Source organism: Geospiza fortis, unplaced genomic scaffold (assembly GCF_000277835.1).
Source record: "Geospiza fortis unplaced genomic scaffold, GeoFor_1.0 scaffold1571, whole genome shotgun sequence".
NCBI classification, from domain to species: domain Eukaryota; kingdom Metazoa; phylum Chordata; class Aves; order Passeriformes; family Thraupidae; genus Geospiza; species Geospiza fortis.
The window spans coordinates 23,977-33,746 of NW_005054791.1; the positions used below are offsets into that span (position 1 = coordinate 23,977).

The 9,770-nt window shown below is 50.0% G+C and overlaps 1 protein-coding gene across 1 annotated transcript in view; it reads right to left on the reverse strand.

Annotated features, from left to right (window-relative positions):
* The window catches only part of LOC102032916 (eukaryotic initiation factor 4A-I-like), a 13,216-nt gene that overhangs the window by 814 nt on the left and 2,632 nt on the right, over nt 1–9,770 (reverse strand). The window contains exons 4-8 of the mRNA XM_031065468.1: nt 8,285–8,424; nt 7,105–7,273; nt 4,885–4,994; nt 3,123–3,266; nt 2,279–2,311 (exon numbers count right to left, since the gene is read on the reverse strand). Of these exons, the coding sequence (XP_030921328.1) occupies nt 2,279–2,311; nt 3,123–3,266; nt 4,885–4,994; nt 7,105–7,273; nt 8,285–8,424 (596 nt within the window). The remainder of the gene's footprint in view (nt 1–2,278; nt 2,312–3,122; nt 3,267–4,884; nt 4,995–7,104; nt 7,274–8,284; nt 8,425–9,770) is intronic.

The window sequence follows — 9,770 nt, forward strand, 5'->3', positions numbered from 1 at the left end:
TAGGGAAAAAATGGGAGAAAATTCCCCCCAAAAAATCCCACAAAAGAAAAATTCATTCGGGTGAAAATTCAGACTTTTAGGAGAAAAAGTGGTAAAAAAAACGGGATTGAAAGCACCGAAAGCGGGCGAGAAAACGGGATTTTAAATTAAAAAAATTCCATTTTAAAGTGACCGATTTGGGAAAAAATTTGGTTTAAAAATCCGGAAATTTGGGGGATTTCTTGCCCCTCCCCCACCCCCTCAAACCCCATTTTTATTTCCCATTTCTCCCCTTAAAGCCCCAAAATTTCTGTGTGGTTTTGCCCCTCCCCCACCCCTTTTAACCCCTCCCCCAAAAGTGACCCAAAAGTGACCCAGGAGTGACCCTGAGGTCACACAGCGTGTCCAGCTTCCACTCCTGGCCGCACAGATGACCACGAGTGACCACGAGTGACCACTGAGTGACCGCTGAGTGACCGCTGAGTGACCACTGCTCAATAACTGATCAACTCTGACCCAAAATAGACCAAAAGTGACCCAAAAGTGACCCAGGAGTGACCCTGAGGTCACACAGCGTGTCCAGCTTCCACTCCTGGCCGCACAGATGACCACGAGTGACCACGAGTGACCACTGAGTGACCGCTGAGTGACCGCTGAGTGACCACTGCTCAATAACTGATCAACTCTGACCCAAAATAGACCAAAAGTGACCCAAAAGTGACCCAGGAGTGACCCTGAGGTCACACAGCGTGTCCAGCTTCCACTCCTGGCCGCACAGATGACCACGAGTGACCACGAGTGACCACTGAGTGACCGCTGAGTGACCGCTGAGTGACCACTGCTCAATAACTGATCAACTCTGACCCAAAATAGACCAAAAGTGACCCAAAAGTGACCCAGGAGTGACCCTGAGGTCACACAGCGTGTCCAGCTTCCACTCCTGGCCGCACAGATGACCACGAGTGACCACGAGTGACCACTGAGTGACCGCTGAGTGACCGCTGAGTGACCACTGCTCAATAACTGATCAACTCTGACCCAAAATAGACCAAAAGTGACCCAAAAGTGACCCAGGAGTGACCCTGAGGTCACACAGCGTGTCCAGCTTCCACTCCTGGCCGCACAGATGACCACGAGTGACCACGAGTGACCACTGAGTGACCGCTGAGTGACCGCTGAGTGACCACTGCTCAATAACTGATCAACTCTGACCCAAAATAGACCAAAAGTGACCCAAAAGTGACCCAGGAGTGACCCTGAGGTCACACAGCGTGTCCAGCTTCCACTCCTGGCCGCACAGATGACCACGAGTGACCACGAGTGACCACTGAGTGACCGCTGAGTGACCGCTGAGTGACCACTGCTCAATAACTGATCAACTCTGACCCAAAATAGACCAAAAGTGACCCAAAAGTGACCCAGGAGTGACCCTGAGGTCACACAGCGTGTCCAGCTTCCACTCCTGGCCGCACAGATGACCACGAGTGACCACGAGTGACCACTGAGTGACCGCTGAGTGACCGCTGAGTGACCACTGCTCAATAACTGATCAACTCTGACCCAAAATAGACCAAAAGTGACCCAAAAGTGACCCAGGAGTGACCCTGAGGTCACACAGCGTGTCCAGCTTCCACTCCTGGCCGCACAGATGACCACGAGTGACCACGAGTGACCACTGAGTGACCGCTGAGTGACCGCTGAGTGACCACTGCTCAATAACTGATCAACTCTGACCCAAAATAGACCAAAAGTGACCCAAAAGTGACCCAGGAGTGACCCTGAGGTCACACAGCGTGTCCAGCTTCCACTCCTGGCCGCACAGATGACCACGAGTGACCACGAGTGACCACTGAGTGACCGCTGAGTGACCGCTGAGTGACCACTGCTCAATAACTGATCAACTCTGACCCAAAATAGACCAAAAGTGACCCAAAAGTGACCCAGGAGTGACCCTGAGGTCACACAGCGTGTCCAGCTTCCACTCCTGGCCGCACAGATGACCACGAGTGACCACGAGTGACCACTGAGTGACCGCTGAGTGACCGCTGAGTGACCACTGCTCAATAACTGATCAACTCTGACCCAAAATAGACCAAAAGTGACCCAAAAGTGACCCAGGAGTGACCCTGAGGTCACACAGCGTGTCCAGCTTCCACTCCTGGCCGCACAGATGACCACGAGTGACCACGAGTGACCACTGAGTGACCGCTGAGTGACCGCTGAGTGACCACTGCTCAATAACTGATCAACTCTGACCCAAAATAGACCAAAAGTGACCCAAAAGTGACCCAGGAGTGACCCTGAGGTCACACAGCGTGTCCAGCTTCCACTCCTGGCCGGACAGATGACCATGAGTGACCACAAGTGACCGCTGAGCGACCGCTGAGTGACCGCTGCTCAATATCTGATCAAATCTGACCCAAAATGGACCAAAAGTGACCCAAAAGTGACCCTCAGGTCCCTCAGCTTCCACTCCTGGCCGGACAAATGACCGCTGAGTGACCACTGACCAATAACTGACCCAGGAGTGACCAAACTGACCCAAACTAACCTAAAATACCCCAAACTGACCCAAAGCGACCAAAACTGACCCCAAAATGACCCAAAATGGACCCTAAATCCAACCAGAATTACCCAAAATGTCCCAAAATTCCCCCAAAACTCCCCAAAAATGACCCTAAAATGCTCCAAACCTCCCCAAAATGGACCCAAAACGCCCCAAAACCCCAAAAGGGCCCCAAAGTGACCCAAAAATGACCCAAAACTCCCCAAACTGGCCCAAACTGGCCCAAAAATACCCGAAATTCCCCCAAATCCCAAATTCTGTCCCCCCCGCTCAGGGGCCGTCCCCACGGTGGGGGAGGGGCGGCCCATGGTTCCGGGGGGGTCACCGGGGTCACCCGGGGTCACCGGGGTCACCCGGGGTCACTGTGGCACGGGGTCACTGCGGGGGGGCCACGGGGGGAGGGGCCCCCCCACAAATCCATGAACCGTGCGGTCAAAAAATAAAAAAAAAATCCCAAAAATCCCCCCTTTCTCCCCCAAAAAAATCCCCCAAAATCCCAAGAAATTCCCCCTGAAAATCCCCCAGTAAATAAAAAATAATTTTTCCCAAAAGTGCCCGAATCGGCCCCAAATCCGACCTCCCTCTCGACGTTGATGTAGAACTGCCGGATCCCCTCCAGGGTCAGCTCCTCCTTCTTGACCAGGATCCGGATCGGGTCCCGCATGAACTTCTTGGTGACCTCCAGCACGTCCAGCGGCATCGTGGCCGACAGCAGAACCACCTGGGGCACCCGAAAACGGGGTTAGAACCCCCAGAAATGGGAAAAACGCAAAAAAAATGGGCTCAGAACCTCAAAAAACGGGGAAAATACCCCAAAAAACGGGCTCAGGACACCCAGAATTTCATGGAGTTCTTGGTGACGTCCAGCGGCATCGTGGCCGACAGCAGAACCACGTGAGGGACCCGAAAATGGGGTTAGAACCTCCAGAAATGGGAAAAATACCAAAAAAAATGGGAGAAATGCCCCCAAAAATGGGTTGGGGACCCCAAAAAAACCTTAAAAAGCATAAAATCCACCCAAAATCCATCTGAAAACCCCAAAGTCCACTCAGAACCACCTGGGGGATCCAAAATGGAATCAGAACCCTGAAAATGGGAAAAATACAAAAAAAAAATGGAGTCAGAGCCTCAAAAAATGGGCTCAGGACACCCAGAATTTCATGAACTTCTTGGTGGCCGACAGAAGCACCTGGGGCACCCAAGAATGGGGTTAGAACCTCCAAAAATGGGAAAAATATTTTAAAAAATGAGCTCAGAACCTCAAGAAATGGGGAAAATACCCAAAAATTGGGAACAGAACCCTGAAAAATTGGAAAAGGACCCCCAAAAGTGGGTTTGGGACCCCAAAAAAAACCCCCAAAAAGCCTAAAATCCAGCTGGAAAACCCCAAAATTTACCTCTAAGACCACCTGGGGGAGCAGGGAACCCTAAAATGGGTTTGGGACCCCAAAAAAGGGAACAAAACGCCCAAAAAAGGGAGAGAAACGGCAAAAATGGAAAAAAAACGGGAAAGAGACCCGAAAAAACAGGACAGGGACCCTAAAAACCAGGAATAGGACCCCAAAAACCTCCGAGAAATGGGATCAGACCCCAAAAATGGAATCAGGATCCCAAAAAAAACAAAGGACCCCAAAATCCCTCCCAAACCTCCCCTGGAAAGCCCAAAATTCCCCAAAAATTTAAAACCAGACCCCAAGATTCCAAAAAGTTCCCCCAAAATCCCCCCAAAAGTTCATTTGGAAAATTCAAGAGACCCCAAATTATCTTTAAAAACCCCAAAATCCTCCCGAAATTCCCAAAAAAATCCTCTTCAAATCCCCAAAAGTCGTCCCCAAAAATCCCCCTCCAATTCTCCCCTAAAAATACCCAAAAAATCCCACCAAAAGTCCCCAAAATTTCCCCCAGAATTTTTTAGGATTTTCCAATCATCCCCAACCCCTCCCAAAATCCTGAAAATTTTCGGAAAAAATCCTCAAAAATTGCCCAAAAAATCCACCAAATCCCTCCCAAAAAAATCCCTAAATTGCCCAAAAAACCCCAATAAACTCCCCCAAAATCCCCTCTAAAAACCCCGAATTTTCCACAAAATTTTTAGGGTTTTTCAACCACCCCCAAAACCCCCAAAATTTTCCCCAAAAATTAAAAATCAACCCCAAATCCGCCCTTACCCACCGCGGCCACCGGGGGGCGCTGCGCCGACACCGTTTTGTTTTGGGGCGAAATCTTCGAATTTTGGGGCTTTTTTGGGCCGGTTTTTTTCGGGTTTTTCCCCGAAATTGTTTGCAAAGGTTGGGAATGGATTTTTGGGGTGATTTTGGGGTGATTTGGGGTCCCCCCACCTGCGTGTTCCCGCTCAGCTTCTGGAAAATGTCGTAGATCTGATCCTTGAAGCCGCGGCTCAGCATCTCGTCAGCCTCGTCCAGAACGAACATCTTGATGAATTTTGGGGCTGAAAAAGGAGATTTTGGAAAAATTTGGGGGAAAACGGGAATTTTAGAAGGTTTGGGGTGAACCCTAAAAATTTGGGTTTTTTTGGGGGGGTTTATAGAGGAAAAACGAGGATTTTGGGGGCATTTTTGGTGATTTTTTTAAAGGGTTCTGGGGCGGATTTTGGGACAATTTCTGGGGAAAATCTGGGGGATTTTGGGAAAATCTGGGAAAAAAATTGAGGGATTCTAAGAAGGTTTAGATTTTTTGCGGTTCCAAGCCAAATTTTGGGATAATTTTTGGGTTTTTTTGGAGTTCCAAGCCAGATTTTTGGGGACGAACTTTGGGGTCATTTCAGCATTTTCGAGGGTTCCAGTTGGGTTGTTGGAATAAATTTTGGGATATTTTGAATAAAATTTGGGTTTTTTTGGGGGTGGCAACCCAGATTTTTGGGGTGAGTTTTGGATGTTTGGGGTGGATTCGAGCAGTTTTGGGTGAGTTTTGGATGTTTGGGGTGGATGTTGGACTTTTGGGGCGAGTTTTGGATTTCTAAGGTGAATTTTGGATTTTTGGTGTTCCAACCCGGAGTTTTGGGGTGAATTTGGGTGTTTTTGGGGTGGGTTTTGGATTTTTGGGGGGAATGTTGGATTTTTAGCGTTCCAACCCTGGATTTTTGGGCGAGTTCAGGTGGTTTTGGGTGAGTGTTGGATTTTTGGGGTGAGTTTGGGATTTTTGGGTGAGTTTTTGTTTTTTGGGTGAGTTCACAGGGTTTTAGGTTGGATGTTGGATTTTTGGGGTGGATGTTGGATTTTTGGGGTGGATGTTGGATTTTTGGGGTGGATGTTGGATTTTTGGGGTGGATGTTGGATTTTTGGGGTCGATGTTGGATTTTTGGGGTGGATGTTGGATTTTTGGGGTGGATGTTGGATTTTTGGGGTGGGTTTTGGATTTTTGGGGGGAATGTTGGATTTTTGGGGGGAATTCCGGCGTTTTTGGGTCCCCCTCAGCCGCGGCGCTGATCAGCCCCCAGGCTGGGTTTGGGCCCGCCCGGGGTCAGGTGACACGCAGCTCATCACCGGGGGGCACAAAATCCCCAAAAATCCCAAAAATCCCAAATTCCCAAAATTCCCCATCCCCAAAAAACCGGGCATCCCAAAAATCCCCCCAAAAACGGGGGAAAACGAGCAAAAATTCCGATTTTTTAAACCAAAAACCCCAAATTTGGGAGCTCCCCCCAGCCAGGGCAGCTCATCCCCGAGGGGAACAAAAATCCCAAAAATTCCCAAAAATCCCCAAAATCCCGAATTCCCAAAATTCCTCATTCGTAAAAACAGGACAGCCCAAAAAAAGGGAAAAAAAGCAAAAAAAAAAAAAAAGGGGAAAAAAATCAATAGAAATTCAGATTTTTAACCAAAAAACCCAAAAATCCCAAAACCCCAAAATCCGAATCCCCAAAAATTGGAAATCCCCAGAAGAAAACGAAAAAATAATTAATAAAAATTCAAATTTTAATGAAAAACCCCCAGATTTGGGACCCCCAAGATTCCCAAACTACCAAAATACCCAAAAAATCCCGATCCCAAAAATGGGGAAAAATCCCCAAAAAAGAGAAAAATTCCAAAAAAAAGGGGGAAAAAATCCCCAAAAAAAGGGGAAAAAATCCTGGAAAAAATGGAGGAAAAAAACCTCTAAAAATTGAGATTTTGAAATCCCTCAAAGTCCCAAAATATTGAGAAAAAAAAAGTTAAAAAGTGGGAAAAAACAAAACACAAAAAGAAAAATAAAACCATTAAAAATCAGAATTTTTGTAACCCGGATCCCATTTTGGGCCTTTTTCATTCCATTTTTGGCCGCTTTTGCCCATTTTTCGCCCGTTTTTCACCCCCCAGGTGTCGTTTTTGGGGTTTTTGGGGTCGCCAGTTCCGTTTTTGGGGTGAATTTTTGCATTTTCGGGCTCACTCACACAGATATCTGCGGCTGAGCCCCGCCACGCCCCATTTTAACGCAGATTTTTTTGCCCATTTTTTGCCCGTTTCTCGCCCGTTTTTCGCCCCCCGGGTGTCGTTTTTGGGGTTTTCGGGGTCGGGGGTTCCGTTTTTGGGGTGAATTTTCCCGTTTCCGGGCTCACTCACACAGGTAGCGCCGGTTGAGCATGTCGAAGACGCGGCCCGGCGTCCCCACCACCACGTGCGGCGCCTCCAGCTGCAGCTTCTGCACCTCGGCCCGCACGTTGGTGCCGCCGATGCACGCGTGGCACGAGGCGCCCATGTAGTCCCCGAGCGCCATCACCACCTTCTGGATCTGCGACGTCAGCGGTGACGTCATCAGTGACGTCATCAACCCAAAAAACCCCGCTCAAATCCCGTTAAAAACGCCAAAATTACATTGAAATCCCCCAAAATTGAAATCCCCCAAAATCCCATTAAAAACCCCAATTTCAGCACCAAAGTTCAGCTCCTGAGCGACTTCATCGCCTTCTAAGGAAGTGACGTCATCAATGACATCATCAGTGATGTCACCAAGGCAAAAAACCCCCGCTCAAACCCCGTTCAAAACGCCAAAATTGCATTAAAACCCCCCAAAACCCCAATTTCAGCACCAAAATTCTGCTCCCGAGCGACGTCATTGCCTCCTGAATGCGTGACGTCATCAGTGACGTCATCGGTGCAAAAAACTTCCCCTCAAATCCCACCCAAAACCCCAAAATCCCATGAAAATCCCCGTTTTCGCGGCGCCCACGGAGTCCCCGAGCGCCATCGCCGCCTTCCGGGTCGGTGACGTCATCGGTGACGTCAGCAGCGACGTCATCAGTGACGTCATCAGTGACATCAGTGACATCAGTGACATCAGTGACGTCATCAGTGACACCCTCAGGGCCACCCGCGTCACCAGGTCCAGCAGACAGTGGTCCTGAGGGGACAGTGACATCATCAGTGACATCATCAATGACGTCATGCGATGTTTTTGGGTATTTTTGGGTTTATATTTCAATATTTCAAGGATAAGTTTTAACTCATTTCTATGCATTTGTACTGGTTTGTACTGGGAGGGACCGGTTTGGACTCATTTATATACATTTATACTGGTTTGGACTTATTAGACTGGGTTATACTGGGTTAGACTGGTTTGGACTGGTTTGAACTCATTTATCTACATTTATACTGGTTTGTACCGCTCTATACTGATTTATACTGGTCCATACTGGTTTGTACTGGTCTATACTGGTCCATACTGGCCCGCACTGGTCTATACTGGTCCATACTGGTCTATACTGGTCCATACTGGTCCGTACAGGTGCACACTGGTCCGTACCTGCTGCGCCAGCTCGCGGGTGGGCGCCAGCACCAGCGCCTGCGTGGCCTTGAGCTCGAGCTCCACCTGCTGCAGGATGGAGATGGCGAAGGTGGCGGTTTTACCTGTGCCCGACTGCGCCTGCGCGATGACGTCATAGCCTGCAACGAGACACAGGTGTGTGTGTGACAGGTGTGTGTGTGTCACAGGTTTTACCTGTGCCGGACTGCGCCTGCGCGATGACGTCATAGCCTGCAACGAGACACAGGTGTGTGTGTGACAGGTGTGTGTGTGTCACAGGTTTTACCTGTGCCGGATTGCGCCTGCGTGATGACATCATAGCCTGGAACACCAGCTGAATGCACCCACGTGAGTTACAGGCGTGCACAGGTGTGTCACAGGCAGGCACAGGTGTCGTCACAGGTTTTACCTGTGCCCGACTGCGCCTGCGCGATGACGTCATAGCCTGCAACAACATGTGAATACAGGTGAGTGACAGGTGTGTGCACAGGTGTGTGTGTCACAGGTTTTACCTGTGCCGGATTGCGCCTGCGTGATGACATCATAGCCTGGAACACCAGCTGAATGCACCCACGTGAGTTACAGGCGTGCACAGGTGTGTCACAGGCAGGCACAGGTGTGTCACACGTAGGCACAGGTGAGGGCAGGTAGGTACAGGTGTGTCACAGGCAGGCACAGGTGTGTCACAGGCAGGCACAGGTGTGTCACAGGTGTGCACAGGTGTGTCACAGGCGTGCACAGGTGTGTCACACGCAGGCACAGGTGAGGGCAGGGGGGGTACAGGGGGCACAGGCAGGCACAGGTGTGTCACACGTAGGCACAGGTGTGTCACAGGCAGGCACAGGTGTGTCACAGGCGTGCACAGGTGTGTCACAGGCGTGCACAGGTGTGTCACAGGCGTGCACAGGTGTGTCACAGGCGTGCACAGGTGTGTCACAGGCGTGCACAGGTGTGTCACAGGCGTGCACAGGTGTGTCACAGGCGTGCACAGGTGTGTCACAGGCGTGCACAGGTGTGTCACACGCAGGCACAGGTGAGGGCAGGTAGGTACAGGTGTGTCACAGGCAGGCACAGGTGTGTCACACGCAGGCACAGGTGTGTCACAGGTGTGCACAGGTGAGTTACAGGTGTGCACAGGTAGGTACAGGTGAGTTACACAAGTGTAGAGCTGTGGCACACGTGTACAGGCATGACACAGGTGTGTGACCGCACACACAGGTGTGCACAGGTCTGTGCCGGTCTATACTGGTCTATACTGGTCTGTACTGGTCTGTACTGGTCTGTACTGGTCTGTACTGGTCTGTGCCGGTCTATACTGGTCTGTGCTGGTCCGTGCTGGTCTGTACTGGTCTGTACTGGTTTATACTGGTCTATACTGGTCCGTGCTGGTCTGTACTGGTCTATACTGGTCTGTGCTGGTCCGTACTGGTCTATACTGGTCCATACTGGTTCATACCGGTCTGTACTGGTCTGTACTGGTCTATAC